A 24,148-nucleotide genomic window follows, 5' to 3' on the forward strand; every position below is an offset into this window, starting at 1 on the left:
AGGAGTTTCTCTCATCAATATGTCCCACTGGGAGAGTGGCAAAAGGAGGATACGATTCTTGTATCTGACAAATAATAACTCGTTTAACGTTACTAAAGGATGCAGAAATGAGGTGAGTGTAACTTTAGGGTTATATATATATATGGATCAAAGACATAAATGGGGGCTCGAATATAACACTAAAGTGTTATATGGCTTTAATTGTCTCCCCACATGTATTATAAGAAAGAGTCCTGTTTGTTTTTTTATCCGAGTAAGAGATTATGACACATTCATTATACTGTCACTCTATATTTATTCTCCATAATATCAGTAACAATACTTTATTAATATAATATAATACATTTTATTTTCGGCTTAGTCCCTTTATTAATCTGGGGTCACCACAGCGGAATGAACCGCCAACTAATCCAGCATATGTTTTACGCAGCGGAAGCCCTTCCAGCTGCAACCCATCACTGGGAAACACCAATATGCTCCCATTTTGACACATATACACACCATGGACATTTTAGCTTACCCAATTCACCTCTAGCGCATGTCTTGTAGGGGAAACCCACGCCAACATGGAGAGAACATGCAAACTCCACACAGGAACGCCAATTGACCCAGCCGAGGCTTGAACCAGCCCAAGTTATTCAGAGATACAGTGCAGCCCCAAAATGCTACTTTTTTTTCAGAGTGAACCACCAGTTTTACAGTTTTACACAGCGGATGCCCTTTCAGCTGCAACCCAACACTGGGAAACACCCATATACACATGCATTCACACACTATGGCCAATTTAGCTTATTCAGTTTACCTACAGCGCATGTGTTTGGACTGTGGGGAAAACCGGAGCACCCGCAGGAAACCCACACCAACACGGGGAGAACATGCTGGGGCTTGAACCAGCGACCATCTTGCTGTAAGACAACAATGCTAACCACTGAGCCACCGTGTCGCTACAAACAATACATACAAGAGTCAAATAATAATAGATAAAAACACTACGTAAATAATATAAATACAAAAAAGAATAAATAAATTTAAAAATACTGACCTTTAGTTTTAATCTAAATTAGTCTAATCCTCTTCATTTGACCTCTTTCCTGTAGAATTCATGTCTTTAAAATAATCTATGAAAGGTTGCCAGATTTAATGGAATTTGTCTTCTTTCTTTTCTTAAAGAGAATCTGAATATTCTTAATATTTTTTTAATAACTGCAGTATACTCATTTTTATAACCTAATAGTTCATTCAAAAAAAGAATACATTCATTACATCTTTCTGATTTATTTCGTACGGTCAGATGTTTTCTCAACGTAATATAATATCCATATTCTAAAATCAAATGTTCTCTTTATTCTGTAGGCTCAGATGATCCCTCTCTTTCTTGGAGCTGATCTATTTTCTGAAACAGACGTTCGCGGTGAAAACCAGCCCAGATACCACGCCAAATATGCTAAACGAGGACTGGCCACTAAACTGGTTTTCTCTTCAGGTACAATACGACGAGATCTGTTTCAACAGTATCTGGATGCAGCCTTTATGATGCAAGCTGAGATTGCATCGCTGAGTGATGCAATGTCAGACACAATGCACTCAATGAAGTGAGTGACGTCACTGTGAGGGGTGGGGTTATGTGAGCGCATTAAAAAGCATTGAATGCAGCTCAGATTGCACTGCACCAGGTCTGCATCCAGACCCCTCTCATCTGTTTTTGTTTTAAGATTAACAACATTTTCATGAATCAGTAATTATTAATATACCCTTTGATGATGTTTAGACTGCAGATTTCAAGGTCTGCGGCTTCCCTGCTCCCACAACAGCCTTTGGTTTTACAGTGTTCAAGGAGTGTTTCGAGTGGCGTTTGAGCTGTACAGCAGACAAGACCAGCTCTCAGCTATGGAGTCATTTCAGGTAAAAATCATGAGTTTGAACTGTTTATTAGTTTTTAAATAGTCAAAATCAAAACCAGAGAAAGTACAGTTAAGCGCTGTGAACATAGAAGAGAGGGTCACTTTCAAGACCTTTTCTATATAAAAGAAAGTTAAAAATAAATATAACTGTTAAACTAGTAATTTTTTTACGACAATTTGTTTAATTTAAATAATATATATATATATTATATATATATCATAACGCTTCACTTTTTCCACATTTTTTAATGTTACAGCCTAATTGATTAAACTAATTATGGATTAAACTAATTTATTTTCTCAAAATTTTACACACAATACCCCATAATGACAATGTAAAAAAAGAGTTTTGAAATTGTTGCAAATTTATTAAATATAAAAAAGCTGAAAAATCACATAAGTACATCAGTATTGACAGCCTTTGCTCAATACTTTGTTGATGCGCCTTTGGCAGCAATTGCAGCCTCAAGTCTTTCTAAATAGGATGCCACAAGCTTGGCACACCTGTCTTTGGGAATTTTTGCCCATTCCTCTTTGCAGTATTTCTCAAGCTCTGTCAGGTTGGATGGGAAGCGACGGTGCACAGCCATTTTCAGATCTCTCCAGAGATGCTTAATAGGATTTAGATCTGGGCTCTGACTGGGCCACTCATGGACATTTACAGAGTTGTTGTGAAGTCACTCCATTGATATTTTGGCGGTGTGCTTTGAGTCATTATCCTGCTGGAAGATGAACCTTCATAACAGTCGGTGGTCAAGAGCACTCTGAAGCAGGTTTTCATTCAAGATGTCTCTGTACATCGCTGCATTCATCTCTCCCTCTATCCTGGCTATTCTTCCAGTTCCTGCTGCTAAAAAACATTCCCACAGCATGATGCTGCCACCACTATGGTATTCTCCAAACGTAACGCCTGGCATTCACTCCAAAGTGTTCAATTTTAGTCTCATCAGATCAGAGAGTTTAGTTTCTTATGGTCTGAGAGTCCTTCAGATGCCTTTTGGCAAATTCCAGGAAGGGAGTGGCTTCCATCTGGTCACTCTTTCATGCAGGCCTGATTGGTGGGCTGCTGCACAGATGGTTGTCCTTCTGTAAGGTTCTCCTCTCTCCACAGAAGAACACTGGAGCTCAGACAGAGTGACCATCGGGTTATTGATCACCTCCCTGACTAATGCCCTTCTCCCCCGATCACTCAGATGGCCGGCCAGCTCTAGGAAGAGTCCTGGTGGTTCCAAACATCTTCCACTTATGGATGATGGAGGGCACTGTGCTCATTGGAACTTTCATAGCAGCAGAAATGTTTCTGTAACCTTCCCCAGCCTTGTGCCTTGAGACAATCCTATCTCTGAGGTCTAAAGACAATTCCTTTGTCTTCATGCTTGGTTTGTACTTTGACACGCACTGTCAACCCTGGGACCTTATATAGACAGGTGTATGCCTTTTTAAATCATGTCCAATCAACTGAATTAACTACAGGTGAACTCCAATTAAGCTGCTGAAACGTCTGAAGAATGATCAGTGGAAGCAGAATGGACCTGGCCTCAATTTAGAGCTTCACGCCAAAGGCTGTCAGTACTCATGTACATGTGATTTTGCAGGTTTTTTACATTTAATAAACTTGCAACAATTCCAACTCTTTTAAGTAAATATATGTATTTAAGAAACGGTTTATTTAAATATATACATTTTTTAGATCTAATACAAATTATTCATTCATTCATTTTCTTGTCGGCTTAGTCCCTTTATTAATCCGCGGTCACCACAGCGGAATGAACCGCCAACTTATCAGCAAGTTTTTATGCAGCGGATGCCCTTCCAGCTGCAACCCATCTCTGGGAAACATCCACACACACATTCACACACTCTCATACACTACGGACAATTTAGCCAACCCAATGCACCTGTACCGCATGTCTTTGGACTGTGGGGGAAACCGGAGCACCCGGAGGAAACCCACGCGAAGGCAGGGAGAACATGCAAATAATACAAATTATATATATTTATATATGAATACAGACTTTTATTTTGGATGATTAATTTTTAGACGGCACTAATTCCTATTTGTCTTTGTATCCTCAAATTCTTATTAATTGTTGAATTATTATTATTATATTCAATCACAATTTTCTTCAAAAGGATCTTTGGAAATCCCGTATAAATGACGACAACCTGAACATGAGCTATCATCTCAGCGCTCAGGATTATCAACCCCAAGATGATCAAGAACCACCAGCAATAGTGTCAAACAACCACACGTGTTCAGTACACCATGACCAAGCGCAAAGAGACTTTCCTCCAGACACGTCCTCATCCACAGACCACGACTACTGTTCCTCAACAGAGCAGGCAAACCCAAACCAGCCCACATTACTCACACAGAAGCTTCGCAATCTAGCAGAAACAGCAAAGTTGTGTTCAAATATAGACGTGGAGACTACAATGAAGGTCTTGGAGTATGTTGAACGGAGTATTAACGGGATGATTGAAGAGGAAATATTGACAGATGCAGTGATGGCTCTGCTTCAGGCTCATCTTCAGAGCTTCTCCATTTACTCCAGCAGTCTGTTGAAGGCCGTCGCAGGTTGGCTCGGTCAGCAGTTTAACTCCGCAAACAGCACTATTAGCCAGAGGGTGGAAGGCTTTAAGGCCCAGCACATCGAACATATCACAAACCTGCCTCCTCCAGAGGAACTGGCATCCCAGCTTTTCCCAGAAGCAATGAGGAATCTGCTTGCACACTGGATGGGTCTGAGCGACGAGGCCGAGGATTGCAAAAGACACAGCGAATACCCCATTTTGCTGCTTATACTTGAGTTTGCCAATCACAATCTGGTCACGGGAGTCGCCCATGTATTATACTCCAGCCTGATATGCAAATGAGTGTACAGTTGAAGTCAAAATACCTCAAATCTGTTTCTTTCTTATGATGAACACCAATAAAAGAACACCAAGTGAAAGGAGCGGTCACCAATCCTGGTCCTGGAGGGCCGGTGTCCCTGCAGGGTTTAGCTCCAACTTGCCTCAACACACCTGCCTGGATGTTTCAAGTATACCTAGTAACACCTTGATTAGCTTGTTCAGGTGTGTTTGATTAGGGTTGGAGCTAAAATCTGCAGGACACCGGCCCTCCTCGAACAAGTTTGGTGACCCCTGCTGTAGAGTCTAGATGGGATACAGCTGTGGATAGTCACATTAATATAGCGCTGTACAACAATAAATGAACATGTTTACAGTACTGTGATGGTTGGGGTTAGCTTTAGGCTGTGGGTAGACCTTAATAAAATATAATTAATGGGAAATTTCATAAATAACATAAATAAAACTTGGTATAAATACTATTTCAAATTACTGTGAGGGTTGGGTTTAGGATTTGGCTATGGGTAGTCCTTAATAAAATACACTTAATGGGTAATTTGATAAACAATATGAATAATGGTCAGTATAATTACTGTTTTTACATTACGGTCATGGTTGGGTTCGTGTTGGGGGTAGACCTTAATTAAATACAATTAATGGGTTATTTCAACATAATATAAATATAATTCTCAATTTCTGGCTGCAGCTGTATCCCTTCTAGAAACAACCAGAAACCATTGACATTTGGAAACCATGGTAATGTCTAGATGGGATACAGCTGTAGCTGTCACATAATATAGCGCTGTACAACAATAAATGAACATGTTTACTGTGATGGATGGGTTGAGGTTTGGGCTGCTGCTAGAGCCTAATAAAATACAATTTATTGGGTATTTTCATAAATAATATGAATAACAGTCTGTTTAATTACTGTTTTACATAACTGTAAGGTTTAGGCTGGTGGTATACCCTAATAAAAAACAACTTATTAGGTAATTTCATAAATAATATGAATAAAAATAAGTATTCTTTTGACTACTGTGATGGTTGGGTTTAGGTTTGGGCTGGGGCTAGACCTTAGTAAAATACAATTTCATGGATAATTTAATAAATGATATGAAAAATACCCTGTATAATTACTGTTTTTAATAGTAACCTGAGAGTTGGGGTGGGGGTAAACATTAATAACATACAATCAATGGGTAATTTAATAAATAATATAAATATGAATAATTCTCATTAACTTCCAGCCGCAGCTGTATCCCTTAAAGCAACAACCAACAACTTCCATGGTGTTGTTTTTGTTACTAAGGATGTCAGTGGTTACTGATATAATTTGTGTTCAACAAATAAAAGAAAAAAACACTTTTTGTGTGAACTTTGCCTTTAAATGTGGGTTGGCATGTCATGAGGGGAGTTTTATATGTGCATAGCCATGAAGATAATAATGATAATAAACTACAAATAGTTTATCATTAAAGCTCACTCAAATGTTTTCAATTTTCCAAACCTTGCTATTGAGGGCACAAGTACAACAATATGTCCTAAAATAAATTTATTAGGTGCAAATAAGTTTTAAATCAAAATAAATTTATTAAAGATGTTATTAAATTTCCTTGAAATCGTAATTATTTTCAAATTATTTCCCAAGTGCTGTTTATTGGAGATTTTTTCAGCCTTTTTTGTTAAAGAAGTTTAAATAACCAATCTCGTTTTGTCTTTGTTGAAAACATGACAGAACACGTTTTCTATATATTAGGTTAAATAGGCAAGATAGGTTAATTGCGCAGTAAAAAAAAAGCACAATATCCTCATGTTGTCCCAACACAAATCATTTAAGTTAATGTAACAAACTTAAGTGGATTGAACATAAAACTATTAAGTTGTCCTCCAAAAAGAAATCTCAAGAATTGTGTGCTTTCAATTCATTTTAAATGAGTAGTTTAAAGAATGAGCATAACATTTTTATACATGCAATTTTATGTAGGCAATTGATAGGACAAAAATGGTTTGTTCTGTAGCCAATCGTAGTAATAATGTTGTTGGGGGAGGGGGGGGGGGGGTATTGGGTGATGTTGACCCAAAATTTCTTATATATATTCTTAATATATAGTTATTATAAATATATGTATGCACGCCCACACACACACACACACATACATATACATTATATATATATATTTGATTTTTTTTTTTCCGGCTGGAATAAAAGCAGTTTTTAATTTTTTAAAAATCATTTTAAGGTCAAAATTATAAGCCCCTTTAAGCTAACTTTTTTTTCGATAATCTGCTGAACAAATCATCATTATACAATAACTTGCTTAATTACCCTAACCTGCCGAGTTATAAATATAAAATAAATCAGTTATTAGAGATGAGTTATTAAAACTTATGTTTGGAAATTGGTTGAAAAATCTTCTCTCTGTTAAACAAAAATTGGGGGGAAAATAAACAGGGGGGCGAATAATTCTGACTTCAACTGTATATAAAGTAAAATGAATGCCCTCATCCAGAATAAAGGAAATAAGACTTTCTGCAGAAGAAAATACATACATAATATATTATATAAACAGACAAGCAAATTTTCTTGCTCTTTTAAACAGCATTCGGGAAAATTATTTCTAAAATTATTTCTAAAATAATTTTGCAGAAGGACTAATAATAATGTTGTCCTCAACCGCGCATGTGTGTGTGTGTGTGTGTGTTCTGCATGCATGAATACAGATATAAGGTTTCACATTATTACACTGCCTTTACTTGTACGTTAATTTACCCTTTATAACATGCAGATACTTGATTACAGTTTAGGCCAAATTAACACCTTGCCTTTAATCTAATGATTTGTGTCTTCAATGAGCAATCTTTTTTAAATCTTTGAGTGTTTAATTCTACCAGTGTATAACAATCCAACTTTCTGCATAGTTGATGAGCTGAAAAACACACTGCATTCCTCATTTCATCAGAATGGATACAAAAATATATTTACAACTAAAGTAATATGTAATAAAACATGATGGTATGCATTTCGTATGATAAATTATATTGTTTATGGTTATCTGTGCCCTTAATATATTTACTTAGTAACAATTTTCTTAAAAGCAAAATAGCATCTCTCAGAATACCCAAAAGCTTTCGTTGAAATATCAGGAATTGACATGTTTATATACAAATTCCACACCCCAATCACCTAAACCAACGTTGTACATTACTAAACACAATATATTCAGAGATCAAGCGACAACGTGTTTGAGCAATAAACTGTATTTACACGTGAATGTTCAAAAATGAATAAAACGACAGAACTGATGAATTATACATGCAAGCTAATGCACCAGCATTCTCTACAAGCACGTAAACACACCAGTTTTACAGAAACGAGAAGCACAAACACACACCGGTCAGACGGCATCCATGCCCCTTGAAGAAAACGAGGAGGAGAAGCCAAGGCCCATTCCCCTCTGTGTGTGCGTCTGTGAGCGGGCCATCTCATACTGGACGTCCAGATTACGAAACATCTCCTCCTGCTGCTGCAAGGTTTTCAGACCGTCCTCGTTCACCGCTGCCGAGGAAGCAGCTTCTTCTTCACCCTGCGGTCAACAACAGTCAGTCAGAAGACACGTCTACAGAAACCCCAGTGCGCTGTTAGGGTTGTTTTCATCCACTATGGGGGGATTTTAAAGGCAATTTGGCAACATCATTCTCTGTGTTACTGCAGATGGAATAATTTTTGGTGACCAATCTTTCTTTAACACATATTTTGATGAAAGGCTTTGAAAAAAAAAAAAAAAAAAAAACTCTGGGCAAATTGATTACCCTTTTGTTATGTTTGGGGCTGTTTTTGCCCCCATTGACTTCCATTATGAAGACATTTTTTTTTTTTTTTTTAAAGAAATTGAGGATTTTAACTTTGTCCTATGCCTTAATAGACTGATCCTTGCATTAATAGTTCTGTTTTTAACTAATTACATGAAATTATGCTGATGAGTTTATCCTCATATAACCTTGCTCCATAACAGCTGTGGCTTTGTGTTAACTCCTTAGTACTTATCAGCAAAATGTTACAACTCTTCTTTCAGAGTGTGCTCGTTTACAGGAAGAATCACAGACGGGAGGGGCTCACTCTCTTGTGGGCTGTTTTGTGTAACCTTTTCTGTGGAGATTAAGGCCCGTTTACACTAGTACGTTTTAGTTTTAAAACGGCATTTTAGATCAAAAACGATCCGCGTCCACACTAGCGTTTCCCCTAGCGTCTCTGAACATATCTCCGTCCACACTACGCAACCAAAAACGTAAATATTACATGACCATTCGCGCGCACTGGGCATGCGCGTTCCAGTATAAACAGAAAGCATGCGTCATGCTCAGCATTTGGTTATTGTTAGTCAACAAACGCCAGTTGAACATTAAACGCGATGGCAAAGAAAGCAAGAGGTATTTTAGTGGACAGACGACGTTACGTAACTAAACGTAACAAATGAATCACTGCACAATGGCGCCTAAAACAGACAATAGTGCAAACAACGCTCCCATTTCTATGTCCATGTTGTTGTTTACAGTACTGTCTTCCGGTAGCGTTAAAGCCATGTGTTATAGTCATGTGATAGGGGCTTGACAAATAAGGGAAGGATACACAATGACACAAAACCCCCAATCAGGTAGTGAATCTCAGCAGTTCCGCCTCTGTTTTCAGATGTCTCCGTTTTTCCTCATCCACACTGAGACCCGTGCAGCAGAATAAAAACGACCTCAAGCGTTTTTAAAACGCTCCGTTTTCGCTGCTTGAGAACTCAGGCGTACTGTTGACGGATGGCGTAACCGTAGCAAAACTTATGCGTTTTAAAACGAAAACGAGGAAGCATGTGTGTGTGTGCTTAGCTGACACAGAACACCTCTGTAATGCTTTATTCATCTAATTAATTAAATCGACGGAACTTACTTAAAGCCTCTGACTGATGTTTTAACCTGGGAGGACTAGGAAAAGTCCAACAATTACAAAGACTTGACAGCATACAAATCATGCATTCTTGATTATTGGTGGTTTTCCCTGCTGGGTAGAGGTCAAATGTGTCATTGTTACGGTTGATAATCAGTTGCAGTGCTAAAAAAAAAGCTTAGTTTCTGGCTTCTATATGGAGTATACTGTGTGTGTGAGAACATTTGTGCTCACTTATCCTGATATGTCTGAGAAAATCTAAAAATGCAGCTCGGCTCCCAGAACACAGTAAACATAGTAAGTGTATTTATGCGCACACACACTATAATCTGCTGTTTTACTCCATATACAAGCCAGATACTTTATTTACACAGGCCTATGTGAAGGGTTAATACTGCCAACTAATGATCAACAGCAAAAATAACTCATTTGACCTCTTCCCAACAGGGGAAATCACTAACAATCAAGAATGCATGATTATACGCTGTCATGGCTTTGCAATCAAAAAAAGTTATTTTAATGGAAGTCAATGGGGCAAAAACAGCCACCAACATAATGAAAGGGCAGTACATTTGAACAGTACACAAGGATTAATAAGTGTTAAAAGAACAATTAAAAGTGAGGACATTTGAATATTTAGTACAGGAGAACGCTTACTTTGATGCCCATAAGTTTCCGGAACTTCACATTTTGGTCTTTATTCCCAAAATTCAGCTTTTCCCAAAGTTCAGCGGTCTGTGACTTGTTGTCCTACAACAGAGACTATTATTAGTAAAGACCCCTCATATATCAAATATCATCCACAATCCAGAACCCCCTCTACACACCACAGGAAAACCTCAAAACACTGCAATTCTGAGTGTGCCTCACACAGGTGAGTGGGCTTGACAAACCACCTGTAAAAACACTCATCTTTCCATATGCACTGGACAATTTACATTTACAAATACTAAAGGAGGAAAACTGTTTACCTGTGAATGTACCACAAAACATGTCAAATTTAAGACACTTTAAGACCACGAATGACATTTCAGACTTATATATTATTTTTTTAATGGCCCAGGAGAAAAAAAAAGTACTTGCCCCATCAAAAAACTATAATTAGTTAATTCTTAGCAACATTTTAAATAATGTGTTTAAACAAGCAGACCCTAGTTTTTTACATAAATTTTTTTTTAACAAACATTCATTCATTATCTCTTCGAGTTTTGCTTAACATTTTATTCAGATGTTTTTATTGGTGATTAGATGCGTGTCAGACTGATTGGGCAACTTTACATAAACAATGGAAAAAAAGGATTTAAGATGTACAAGCCAATATATAAGTGAAATTAAGAATTTGTTAAGACCTGAAATTTTGTTTTTGACCCAGCGGACACCCTGATAAAGCTCGACTTAATTCGCATGAGATTGTAGAATAAATGATAAAATGACAATCAATTAGCTATAAGAGGCACCTTTTTTTTTTTGGTGTCAAAAAGCTGAATATCCTGCCTGAATGCCTGATTCATAGTAAAAGTGTATTCTTGCAAGTGAAATTACATACAAAGCCAATGTAAACGCATCTACAAAGGCTAATTTCTGCCAGGAAAATGACCATATTTAATATCCAACTGCACAAAAGCGGTAGGAAAAATGTTAATGTTAGAATGTTTTGGTTTTGTATTTTTCATCCAAACAATATACAGCTGAAGTCAGAATTATTAGCCCCCGCTGTATATTTCCCCCCAATTTTCTGTTTAACGTTAAGAAGATTCACACATTTCTAAACATAATAGCTATTAACTCATCTCTAACAACTGATTTCTTATATCTTTCCCATGATGACAGTCAATAATATTTGACTAGATATTTTTCAAGATACTAGTATTCAGTTTAAAGGCTTAATTAGGTTAATTAGGCAAGTTATGGTAATTATACAAGGTAATTGCTAATAATTTTAACCTTAAAATGGTTTTAAAAAAATAAAAACTGCTTTCATTCTAGCCTAAATAAAAAATAAGACTTTCTCCAGAGGAAAAAATATTATCAGACATACTGTGGAAAAGTCCTTGCTCTGTTAAACATGTTAAACAGAAAAATACTTCAACTGTGTATGGTGATATTAGTTGACTTAAAGTTTATATAATAGTGACTTGTCTGTACCCCTTCTTTCTTCCCCTGCCACAACATCTTCCTCTTCTTTTCCTGCTCTGCAAACTTCATTGGGTTTACTGCTGAGGGATTGTAGTAGCTTGGCACAGCGATGCCAGTCTCTGCCAGCGTTTTGGCCTGAAGCGCCGCCATCTGAGCGGCCATGGCAATCTGCGGTGTGACCTGTGTGCCGGATGCCAGCAGCGCTGCCACGTTCAGGGCAGGACTGGGTGCTGCCGCGGCTGGATCACACTGCGGTGTTGATGCTGTAAACAGACAACCAGCAAAACTATCAGATGGGTTTGCTAATGCAGGGGAAATATTGAAGCAATAGCCAGAGGATCTGTGGTTAAGTGTATCTGTAAGACTGCAAGACAAGGGCGTAACATGAAGGAATGTAGCTATCGAGATCACACTGAACCATGCAAGATGTCACAACAGGGTGTTTTTGGCAAGATGGCGGAAATATGGATGGTTGGGTTTAGGTTTGGTGTAGGTTTAGATGTTAATAACTGTGATGATTGGGTTAAAGGTTGAGGAAGGTGTAGATGTTAATAACTATGATGGTTGTGGTAGGTATAGACGTTAATGACTGTGATGGTTGGGGAAGGTGTAGATGTTAATAACTGTGATGGTAGGGTTTAGGGTTAGGAAAAGTTTTGGCAATAACTGTCATGGTTGGGTTTAGGGTTGTGGTAGGTATAGACATTTATAACGGTGATGGTTGGGTTTAGGGGTGGGGTAGGTTTAGACATTAATAACTGTGATGGTAGGGTTTAGGGTTGGGAAAAGTTTTGGCAATAACTGTCATGGTTGGGTTTAGGGTTGTGGTATGTATAGATATTAATAACTGTCATGGTTGGGTTTAGGGGTGGAGTAGATGTAGACGTTATTAACTGATGGGTACAGTGCCATCTTGCAAACAACAGTTTTGACATGTGGGTCTCTATAACTTCAAGTTACGCCTCTACAAGTTACACCCCTTTATGTTATGCCCCCGTCTTGCAGTCCGCAGACAGGCCCTACTCTCTGTAGTGGTTACTTGCCTGCTGCTTTCTCTTGATGCTGCCATTTTTCCAACATATCCTTCTCTTTCTGTTCCTGAAGCTTCTTTGCTCTTTCCAACCTAGAAGTGCAAAGAGAATCTATTTAGAGAACGTGCAGATTAGGACGCAACTAAACCATCAACAAACCTTATGCATGGAGTGGTTTAAGCAAGACTAAAAACTTCCAGTGAAAGGCTAAAGTGTGGCTTTTTCTCTAAGAGAATAGAGAGTGCGGTAATCAATTACTTTCCACTTTTTTCTTCTTTTGAACACAAAAGATGATATTTAAAAAAAAAAAAGCTAGAAACCTTTACCTTTCATAGTTTGTTTCCTACTATGGAAATTAATTGTTCCAAAGCTTAATATTTATTGATTGTGTTCAACAGAAAACACTCAATGGTTTGGAATCAAGGTTCATTTAGACCTAAGCATTCACTTATTTGTTCAACCCTAAAACAAGATGGAAGGATATTTAAATGCAAGCAGAATGAGCAGCAGGAAATTCATAGAGAAAACTGTGGCAAAATAAATGTCAATATTTTAAAAACGTGGCAGAGCACAATGCAATTTAAAGCAGTGCTTCTTGCCTGTTGTGTGGTTCACTTTAAATGTGATCTGATTCAGGCAGTGTTGCTCAATGATTTGAACAAAGCAAAACTTAAACAGGGTGAAGTTATAAAGGCATGTCAGTTTACCGGGAATGCACCAGGTTGGCTCATCGACATTAACACAGGTGCATTTCCAATCAAATTGTACTAAAAACACTAGTGGTGTAACAATACACTCATGTCAAAATTTGATACACATCTAGATACTGATGATATATCTCGATATTGTATGCTAAAAAAAAAAAAAAAAAAAAAAGTTTACAACTAATATTATCATTACTATTAGATATTTCTTAAATACAATAATATTACTAAAAATGATGTCGAATAATAACCAAATGCACCAGCTTAAGTGTGATTTCATAAATGTAAATACACCATTTTGCGACGTAATATAATAGGCACGTATTTATATTGTAATAAACACATGACATTTAAAAGGTTGCTTTTTAAAATTCATTTGATTGTTTGACCCTAATATTTTCGTTAACCACTTTACAAAAAAACCCTATTTACATTAAAAATATTTAATTTCTACCATTACAATTTAATTATTTTTTTGTTAAGAGCTTCTGAAAACAACAGCATTATTGGTATAAGAGTTTTTCATAAACGTTTCGTCATTGTTTGCTTTCTAGTCGTTGTATGATTGTTTTTACTTGTGTAAAACACTTTAGTCAACCTTAACTGTAGTAATAAAATAAATTAAGGTTGCTTGATTTTATAGGACACAAGAAGTAATACAAAAATACAGTATTTTTGAGATACAGACCTCCTGGCTAATGCTTCTTGAGCATCCATAGCCGTGTTTCTGCCCCTGAAGGTCACTGGGCTGATTGATGGACTGCGGCTCTTCTTCCGTGATTTTTCTATCCTCTTCTTCTTTTCCCTAAGATGCAATTGGACCATCTCATAGTTTAATGACAAATGTTCATTCAGTTTTATGCACAATTTGCACAAACACAAAAATCTAAGTGCACCTGCTCTTGCTACGGCTCCTGCTGCGATGTCTGTGTTTGCTTCTGGAGTTTGACCGGGACCTGGCCCGTCTCTTCTTGTCACGACTTCTTGATCGCGAGCGAGATCTTCTTTTGTCCCAGTTTCTATTATGGTGTCGCCTGTAGTAAAATAGGAGTTCAAAATTAAGCCCATTAAAAATCCACATATTAACTTTATACATTAATTTATTTACATGATTATGAGCATCAGAATGGGGAGAGAGAGAATTGAGGTTATTGCCATTTCAGCTTCTTTAGCTATGTCATGTCAACAACAAAAAAATAAAAAACCAAAATCAAGTTTACCACATTTTATAAATACCACTTTTCTATAGTAATAAAAAATATTCTAATAATTAAAAGTAACCAACAACAATAAATAATACAAAAGGTAAAATACATAAATACTAATACTAATAATGATAATTATATAATATTATAAAAATATAACAAATACGATTTTGTCTAGAAGAAAAAATATTACAAAAAGTACTGCAAAAAAATCCTTGCTGTTAAACATAATTTGGAAAATATTTGAAGAAGAAATTCACAGGAGGACTAATAAAGTGGACTTTAAATGCATACTCCAATTCCGAATTAGCCAGGTGAAATGCAAATACTTTTCTTTTGAGCGTGATCTCGAATGGCTCCTCGGTCTGGAGGTCTTCTTGTCTTTTCGCCGGTGTCTCTCCTCCGTGTCTTCAGACAACCGGTCTCGGCCTTTGTCTGAAAACTCCAGCCGCTCCTCTGATCCGCTCTGACATTTCAGAGCTTTCTCAGAGTCCTTCTTCCGTGCCTGTTTTAAGAAGAATTGGTCTCTTTCAGGAAAATAGTGCAACAAAGAGAGTTAGTAAAATGGTCTAAGAACAAACTTGCCAAAATAAATCTGACAAGAAATACACTTTTTTTTTTTTTAATTACAAACTTCCACCACCATCATCATCATCATCATCATCATCATCATTCGAGTGCAGCATGTACACTTTCATTAAGCACAATTGAGTGTGTATACCCAGCACATTTACACCCAGATCACTATGAAAAAAATGCAGCACTACCATTAGTCGACAACAACTCAAAAATTGCATAATTTCTTAGAATTGGCCTTTAGATTTCTTGTTCGAATTGTTTTTCTACAAGATAAGTCAACATGAAACTGAAATAAAACCCATTTTCACTTGGTTAAATCTCGCACTTGTGCATACAAGAAATATTTAATCTTTGATCAAAACTAATAACTCTAAAGTGTGCTTTATGTGGGGCATTTCTGCATAAAAAAAAAATCTTAATACTTTCTAAAAGCACTGCAGGTGTTGTCAGTGCAGGAAGCTTGCGTAAATAAAGTACATTCGAGATGGGAATTCAACCAAATGTACTACTCTTCATTGAGATCAATCAGATCTGTAACCTGAAACAGGGACTTTTGTCATGATTGCATTTTATTTTTGGTTTGGTTTACTGCAATATGTTAAGTGCACCAAATTGTTATGCAAGTCATCTAGCAGAACAGTTGTCCTCAGTGATCAGTAAAAACCATCAAGATGGATTATCAAGTACATTACAGTACATAGCTATCATAAAACACATATGCATCAGTAATGCTTTTACCTGATTATATGTTACTTCATTTATATATTTAATTTATACAGTTACACTGGAAATCAAGGCTTAGCTAGTCTTCTTGCAGTACACAAGGCCGTTTATACAACAGTTTAGGTTGAAAATAATTTATTTAGAATAAGATGCTGTTGATTTTTGTGTAATATTTCTCATTAAAGTGATAATTAATATACAAGTTCCTCTCTTCAGGCTGAGACCACCTTTTTCAGGTGACTTATAATTGATTATTTACAATGCTCATATAGGTTAATGAAACAACTATGAAAGTACCAACACAAACATGGAAAAATCATTTCCTAAAATGATTTCTAGAAATGTGTTTTATGCTGCAATTGTAATGGGTTGAAAGTGCAGTTTCATGTTGACTTTAAAGGGCATTTTACATGATATAGCTTTTTCTTTTTGCAATCTTGCCACATATTTTGTTTACATGCACATTTCCATGCATATGATGATCAATGTTAAAAGCACAATATTTAATGAATACCAAATAAATTATACCTTTACACAGAGCGCATTATGGTTTAAATTCTTTAAGAGTTTCTGCAGGTTTCATCAAGTCAAATCTAAGACCTTTGTAAGACTGTTAAGAAGGAAATTTCAGACTTAAATGTGACAAAACCCTAAGGATTTTTTCTTACGGCCATTGGAAAAGATTTTTACTTGCCCTATTAAAATTAAAAGTTCGTTATTTCCTAGCTTTAAGAACTATAATAAACTAATTGTTTTACCTGAAGGCTGAAAAATAAGAAATAAAGACCCGTTTAAAATATCTTAATACCTACAACATCATATTTCAGTCAATTTAAGACTTCAAAAGACTTTTTTATTTTTATTTAAGACTCTACAGACACCATGTATCTAAGCTTGGGTTTAATAGCATATATTTCTCATCATCTTCATCAAATTGAATAAATTAAACAAATAAGAAACTAACGTTTAGGTTTAGCCCATTTTTTTACTCTAGTCACCATATTTAAATGCGTTATTACTATGTTTAAGCTTAGTAAGACAAAAAGTTCAACCAAATATTTAATAATATAATAATGACAAATCTCTGATTGATCAATAACACACAGCAGCTGTGTTCATACACAATTAAGTGGCATGATTCATAAGAATGATCCCCTTCTGCTTACTCTCCTGTTCTCCCATCTGAATTTAACTCACGGCTATGTACATCATAAAATGCCCTTAAGACTTTTAAGCCAATTTGAACAAATAAAATTCAGCTTAATGGCTTTAAAAAGGATTTCAATAACGTACACATCTGCATGCATTCACATAGGGAATATCCACTCAACTTTTCATTAGCAATTCTGAGCTTGTGACTACAAAAAAAGGCAGTAACTGGGGTTGTGAGACAAAAAGAGATCTTTTATAGGCAAAAAAAAAGTTTAAATGGCAGATAGTTACCTGTCCAGGTAGTAGGCATATAATTTTGCTATCTGTCAGCAGCGTCTTCTGTTCAGAGTGTCTCTTCGTGCATTAGCACGCTGAGTATAATTTATTATAGAAATGTTATCATATGATCTAAAATACAGGACGTTCAAAAATCTCCCAAACAGACATTTATCTTCATCTGTAATTAATATTTACAAAATAATGTAAGATTACATGCACTTGTGATTATCTCAGTGCTCTTTTTCTCAGTCTGGCACTTCGTTCTTTTGTCTAAACTTCATACTTACCCTGGCCTAAAGCTAGAAATGCCAGCTGTAAAACTACTGATGATGTGACCAGTTTAATTTAGGTCTACATGACATCAATGGGCTAAAATTAGTTACCTCTTTGCTTCTGCTGTGGCTTCGTTTGTGCCTCTTGTCTCCTAAACGACCAAAAAAAAAAAAACACAAATAAATATGTTTAAGGGACATTGCCAGATTCATATTATTTGAAACTTAAAAAAGGGTCTGACAAACTATTTTCTTTGGGATATATGGGATAAAATGTAATATAGCCTTTAAAAGATAGTTCACCCAAACATTTGAATGTTCTCATTGCTTACTTGCACTCCAATGGTTCTAAACCTTTATGAAAGGGATGCTCCAATCAGGATTTTTGCAGCCAATACAGTAGGGCTGTGCAATTAATTGAAATTCCGGTTTCGATTATGGCTTCTAACGATTAGGAAAAACCATTAATTGAAATAAACGATTATTGCATCATATACCGCCCCTTTCCAGCTGTACACATTTGTCGCTCTGCAAAGCTCAGTTTCACGTGAAAATGACTAAAAGCATTTACTGTAATGTAACGTCTGCAGCACGGGATGCGCAGCATTCTTTGATGTACGTTTGAATCATTCATATTTTTTATAGCACGAAAGAGCGCCGCCGCGCTTAGCCTCAGACAGGCTCGGAGACTAGCAGAGCACACACATCTAACGCCATCTTAATGTGAGCACTTTAATGTTCAAGTACATGCACATTTGTGTCAGAGCGCGGTGTTTAGTGATTATTCATATTAACCCTCATTTGTGTAACTAACAAACAAGTCAAAACACATGTGAAAGAGAAACCATATCAGCGCCGCACTATTCTCAAAGTGACAGCGCGCATAATCCTTGCTGTCGTCTGTTTTTATCATTATTAATCAAACAAAAGGACAAAATGCCTCACTAGTTGACTGAAGGACTTTTTTTGTAGCTAAAGTTTTTTTCTTACAGTGAAGATGCTTAAAGCATAGTTTAAACATAACAGATTCAGTAACTTATTTCTAATAACCGATTACTTTTATCTTTGCTATGATGGCAGTACATAATATTTTAGTAGATATTTTTCAAGATACTAGTATTCAGCTTAAAGTGACATTCAAACGCTTAATTAATGTAATCAGGTCATTGTATAACAGTATTTTTTCTCTGCAGGCAATCAAAAATATATATTGCTTAAATGGGCTAATAATATTGAGCTATTAAAATAGGTTTCAAAATATTTAAATATTTAAAAATAAAATATAGAAAATACTGTAAAAAAAGTTCCTCTGTTAAACATAATTTGGAAATATATATATATATATATATATATATATATATATATATATATATATATATATATATAAATTCATAGAAGGGTGAATAATTTTGACTTCAACTGATAATCGTTTTAAATAATCGTGATTACAATTATGACAAAAATAATCGTGATTATTATTTTTCCCATAATCGAACAGTCCCACAATAGAGTACTGATTCTTTGTCATGGTAATCGGCTGATACAGAGAAACGATTCTGATGCTTCAAGCTTTATAACACACAAAGCACGTTTTCCCTTAATTGGAAAATGATGACTTAAGTGAAGTTTTCTCTTTATCTAAGAGTGCTTTCACACCTCGACTTTTGTTTCGGAACCTGTCTTGTTTGCCTAGTTAGCACAGTTCATTTGGCAAATGTGAATCCAGCAATCGTGCTCGGATCCGAACCAAAACAATCGCTCCAAGATAGCCTGACTGAGGGGGTCTAGGCTCGATTGAATTGAAATCTGAAGCAGATTGATTGTATTAAGAAAGCGATACGATCCAAGCCTGGCTACATCACAGTGCATTATGGATATGTAATAGGCATATATGGCTATATGAAGAGAGAGTGATGAGTAGGGTGGTCATTCCTACCGGCAATTGTGCGTTTAGTGTAAAATACGAAAGTGAAAGCATGCTGAACTATTAAAGAGAGCTGTTTATCTGTTAGGAAAATTGACCGAACTGCAGTAGTTTATCTGTTATTTCTCTCTATAATGTAAAGCCTATAATGCATAAGCCAATTGCTGTGTATGAGAAAATCTTACCAATGCTCTAAATTTATTGATGACGTCTTTGGGTGTCACCATTCAAAATTAAAGCAAAGATTTTCACTTATAATGTCTTATTGCTCATCATCATATATTAAAATAAGGTTGATGACAGCTGAGTGGGACTCTGCAAAATAAACCCTGAAACAATGACCAATCTCAAGGAGAGTTTAATCGCATATGACTTGTTTTAGCTATTTTGGTCCGTTTAGAAACTTTGTCGTGTGAAAGCGAACAGCACAAAGAACAACGTGCAACAATTTTAACCCGTTTCGTAATCGATTCACAGGTGTAAAAGCACCCTAAACGAAAAAATTAAGGATGCTGCATACAGTCCCTTAAACACTTCTCTTATAACAGGGTTCTTACACCTTTTCCAATTTCCAGTGATGTTTTGCACAATTTGCCGTTAGTTTGAAAAGTCAGCTACCTTTTGTTAAATTATTTTGAACTGCAATAAAATACCTGCCTATTTTCCATACTGCTCTTGTTGTTGGCATAACACTGACCTATCCTCATTACACATTTATTTACATTTTTTAAATATTGAAATTCTTGATTCACAGATGTTATTTTTGACACATTATTTAAAATATGTGGCTAAAATAGCTATAAACTTCTCTTTTCTTTTTGGTGGGGCCAGTGAAAATTTTGGCAGGGCAAGTAACGTTAAAAATGTGAACCATTGGCCCGATCGGACCAGTAGAAAAAAACCTTAGCGTTGAAGCCTGAAAATACTTGCAATTTACTTGAGTGGTTCTAAACATAAATGAATTGCTTTCTTCTGTGGAACACAAAACAAAATATTCAGCCATTGACACCAATAGTAGGAACAAATACTTTCTCTGAGTTCAACAGAAGAAACTTAAATAAGTTTGGAATAAGTAGCTGATGAGTAAATGACTGCATTGTCATGTTTAGATGAACTATCATTTAAACATGTTTGTTTTTGTTATAATAGACGTTTATAGTAGCTTATCAGTGGCTCTAACATGATATTAGGTAATAAATGTTTACCTGACTTGCGCTTTCGCTCGGTTGAGCGTGATCTGGACCGTGAACAATGCTTCGAGCTCCTGGAGGCTTTACGATTTTCACCTGGCTGCGATTTTCCGGAGAAAGAGTCGTGTAACTCGGCGTCATTCGCCTAATAGAAAGCAAGCCACACAGCCAAAACATAACACTTAAAGCTTGTTGTTTTGTTAACATTTGATTATGAAATACAAATGAACAAAATAAATCAATTTATAAACATTCAGATGGGAGTGTTTGTCTGATTTGTCTTAGTTTACGTTAGCCGAAATGAGCTAACGTTGATCGACGCCCATTTGCATGAATGACAAAGGTGGAGAACAAATCCTTACAAAATTGTACTGTTTGACATCTCAAATACACTGTAATTATAAAAACAGTAGTTTGGCATTGTAGTTAACATCACTGATTTGAATCGAAAGATTTAGTTATTTACTGGGCAGCTCAGAATACGCTGTCCGCCATTTTCCAAATAGCGAATGCAGCAAATCAATTACTCTTGCGTTATTAACGTGCTTCTGTCGAATATGATTACAGCCAAATATAAAAGTCAAACTTGTGTACTCACCGCCATGTCAACAAATAAATAACAGCAGCTGTATATTTGTGGTTAGTGGTCGCACTCGTAAAGCGTCTTCAATCATTCGCTTCTTTAGCGGTGGAACAAAAATACCCGGATGTGCTTCTCCTGCCGATGACTGGAAGAAAACAGCACAGCGCCGCTCTGGTGGCCGCACCCGTGCATTCTGCTAACTAAAAAAAAATTACCAACATCATTATAACATCAGTTTATTCATAAAATAATATATCAATATTATGCCATGGAGTGGGGTTTCCATTGCCATCCAGCTGCATCCAAGCCTTACAGGGAAATGCAAAGTGTGACAGCATTGCACTTGAATATCATTGAACATCATTGAACATCATTAAAAATCATTGAAAATCTATAGATTGATTTGAAAAGGACAATTGATGCTCGTCACCCATGAAACCTGACTGGGTTGGTAACATTTACTTTCCCACCCCTAGCGGCACCTCTAATTATTATTATTTTTTTTATTAAAGAGGTCAATCCAATACAATTACATACATAGAGACAAATAATACAAATAAATAAGAAAATGCACAGAACTACACACAAAGACAAATAAACGCCAGGGTAACAAAAATAGGACTGATGAAATAAAGTTACATCTTAAAGAGACACAAAAGAAGAATATAAGGATACCGTTTTTGTTGCTTTTGGATGAAGAGAATGCTGGATAGTTTCCAAATATTGGTCTAGGTCGATTTTGAATAGATCAAAAAAAGGTTTAGAGCCACTAAACTTCTGTTTGTGAATATGAAACTTGGCTAATAGAATACACAAATTAACTACATATACTTTTCCCATGTTTTCTTTAGAGTCATCAAACAATCCAAAGAATATAACTTTAAAAGAAAAGGAAAAGTCACTCATAATATAAGATTGAATAAAGATCAACAAATCTGACCAGAATCTCTCTGTGAAGGAGCATTGCCAGAACAAATGAATAGAGTCTTCCTCCGAAGAGTGACAGAATGAGCAGTTTAAGTCAATTTCAGGATTATATTTCTGAAGACAGACCTTAGTAGGATAACATTTGTGAATTAATTTAAATGTTACTTCTTTTACTTTATTTGTAATAAGATACTTGTGAGGCAAAGTCCATACTTTCTCCCATGGAATATTTTCAGTGTTGTTCCAATAAGGTATTACATAAGGGATTTTTATGATCTCTCTCTGGAAGAGGCCTCTAATTTTACAGTTATTTTTTTGTTGGTCTGCTGAAAAACACACACTTCCAACCATTGTGTCGATTAAATTCAGGGAGTGAGTGTGTGGCCATGGTAGTGTAACACCTTGCATTAGAATAAACATGCCAGAAGGGATAGAGTTTACAACAATGGCATATTCACTAGGAGTAGCAGGAATGTTAAACTTCTGCAAGAAATCTGGATAGCGGCACCTCTAATATAACTAAACTATTTGAATTTGAATCAGTGAATCATTTACAGGAGACTCACTTTGGATGGATCATTTGAATCAGTGAGTTGTTGACACATGAACAGAGGTTCTCCAATTCACAATTTAATTGCTCAATGTAATTTTTGAACCAATTTAACAGGTTACATGATCAAATGAAACACTAATATCGTCTTTGAGCAGGTCACAATATCTACAGATAACTTCAGGAAATGTAGCAGAGTAGAAAGTACAGTATTTTGTTGTGGAATGTAGTGAAGCAAAAGTAAAAGTTTCCTAAAATACAACAATATTTTATTGAGACAAAGTACAGTATGGATATATACAATATGACATTAGTAGTGAAGAAACATAGTTTGCCGCCCACTGGATGTAATGGTGTGTGTGTGGTGCTGTAATCCCATGTCTTGACACTGGATGGAGTGTGTTTAATCAGTATATAGATGCTAGTGAATGTAAGAGAAGCCACAGTTTTGGACTGTATGGATAACATGTTAGGATATCTTCTGAGAGCAGCAGATGGACGCAATATGTGTGGATTACTTCCAGTTTTTTGCACATGGAAACAGTGAGTTCAGTGATTTTATCAACTTTTACAGCATTGCATTATAACATGTAACAAATAATGTTATAAATGCTATATGCAGGAATTAAATGTTTATTTGAAATGTTCAATCCTGTGCATCACGACCAATCCTAAACCATCTCATACTGACAAACTGCAAATGAAGATTTCGTTCCCAAATTCATAACTGGGATTTTATGAATGCATAATATAAAATATGATTTATGAACAATCAAGAGTTCTTTTGCACGAACAGAGTGATTTATTATTAAAGTTCATAAATCATGCTTTTATAATATGCAATGAAGAGTTCTTTTGCATAAACATACAGATTTCCTATTGGTTTTCGTAAAATCGCTTTTATATTATGCAATAATGAGTAAATTTACAAAAACATGACTCATTTTTAATACATTTTCATAAATCATGTTTTCATTTTATGCAATGAAAAGTTAATTCTTCAAATCCATGACTCAGTTTTAATACATTTTCATAAACCATGCTTTTATATTATGCAATGAAGAGTTAATGCGCAAAAACATAACAAATTTTGATACATTTTCAGAAATTATGTATTTATAATATGCAATATAAAGTTCTTTTGCAGAAACATAATGATTTCCTATCAATTTTTATAAAAATATGCTTTTATATTATGCAATAATG

The 24,148-nt window shown here is 35.8% G+C and overlaps 2 protein-coding genes and 1 long non-coding RNA gene across 12 annotated transcripts in view; 2 read left to right on the plus strand and 1 right to left on the minus strand.

The window, feature by feature from the left end:
* Positions 1-6,234, plus strand: part of si:ch211-110p13.9 — a 6,410-nt gene extending 176 nt beyond the window's left edge. The window contains exons 1-6 of one of the 6 annotated variants that reach the window (XR_015490381.1): positions 1-112; positions 1,354-1,483; positions 1,769-1,902; positions 4,035-4,874; positions 5,015-5,161; positions 5,711-6,120. The exon at positions 1-112 is cut by the window's left edge and continues 176 nt beyond it. Coding sequence is in view for 1 of the 6 variants with exons in the window: in NM_001326457.1 (NP_001313386.1) it covers positions 1-112; positions 1,354-1,483; positions 1,769-1,902; positions 4,035-4,778 (1,120 nt within the window). In the remaining 5 variants the exon portion in view is untranslated. 6 annotated transcript variants of the gene reach the window in all.
* A 1,765-nt stretch (positions 6,235-7,999) lies between these two features.
* rsrc2 (arginine/serine-rich coiled-coil 2) lies at positions 8,000-21,591 on the minus strand. Of its 5 annotated transcripts, none has more exons than XM_087251618.1 (11): positions 21,481-21,591; positions 20,898-21,027; positions 17,880-17,920; positions 17,509-17,588; positions 15,093-15,268; positions 14,455-14,592; positions 14,247-14,363; positions 12,867-12,946; positions 11,833-12,086; positions 10,345-10,437; positions 8,000-8,341 (listed from the first exon to the last, which is right to left on the minus strand). In XM_087251618.1, the coding sequence occupies exons 7-11, from the start codon at positions 14,273-14,275 to the stop codon at positions 8,153-8,155; spliced, it is 645 nt and encodes a 214-aa protein (XP_087107744.1). In that variant the 5' UTR covers positions 14,276-14,363; positions 14,455-14,592; positions 15,093-15,268; positions 17,509-17,588; positions 17,880-17,920; positions 20,898-21,027; positions 21,481-21,591; the 3' UTR covers positions 8,000-8,152. The 5 variants fall into 5 exon arrangements, 4 of the variants coding, with proteins under 4 accessions (XP_087107744.1, XP_087107743.1, XP_087107742.1 ...); XM_087251617.1 differs by having other exon boundaries at positions 15,093-15,290; XR_015490067.1 differs by lacking the exon at positions 17,509-17,588 and having other exon boundaries at positions 10,345-11,422; positions 11,467-12,086.
* Positions 10,741-13,708, plus strand: LOC147844508 (uncharacterized). The gene is made up of 3 exons (XR_015492146.1): positions 10,741-12,459; positions 12,594-13,383; positions 13,548-13,708. It is a non-coding gene; the product is annotated as an uncharacterized LOC147844508 (long non-coding RNA).
* Positions 21,592-24,148: the final 2,557 nt, after the last annotated feature.

This window comes from Danio rerio, chromosome 5 (assembly GCF_052040795.2).
Source record: "Danio rerio strain M-AB ecotype USA chromosome 5, GRCz13ab, whole genome shotgun sequence".
Taxonomy (NCBI): domain Eukaryota; kingdom Metazoa; phylum Chordata; class Actinopteri; order Cypriniformes; family Danionidae; genus Danio; species Danio rerio.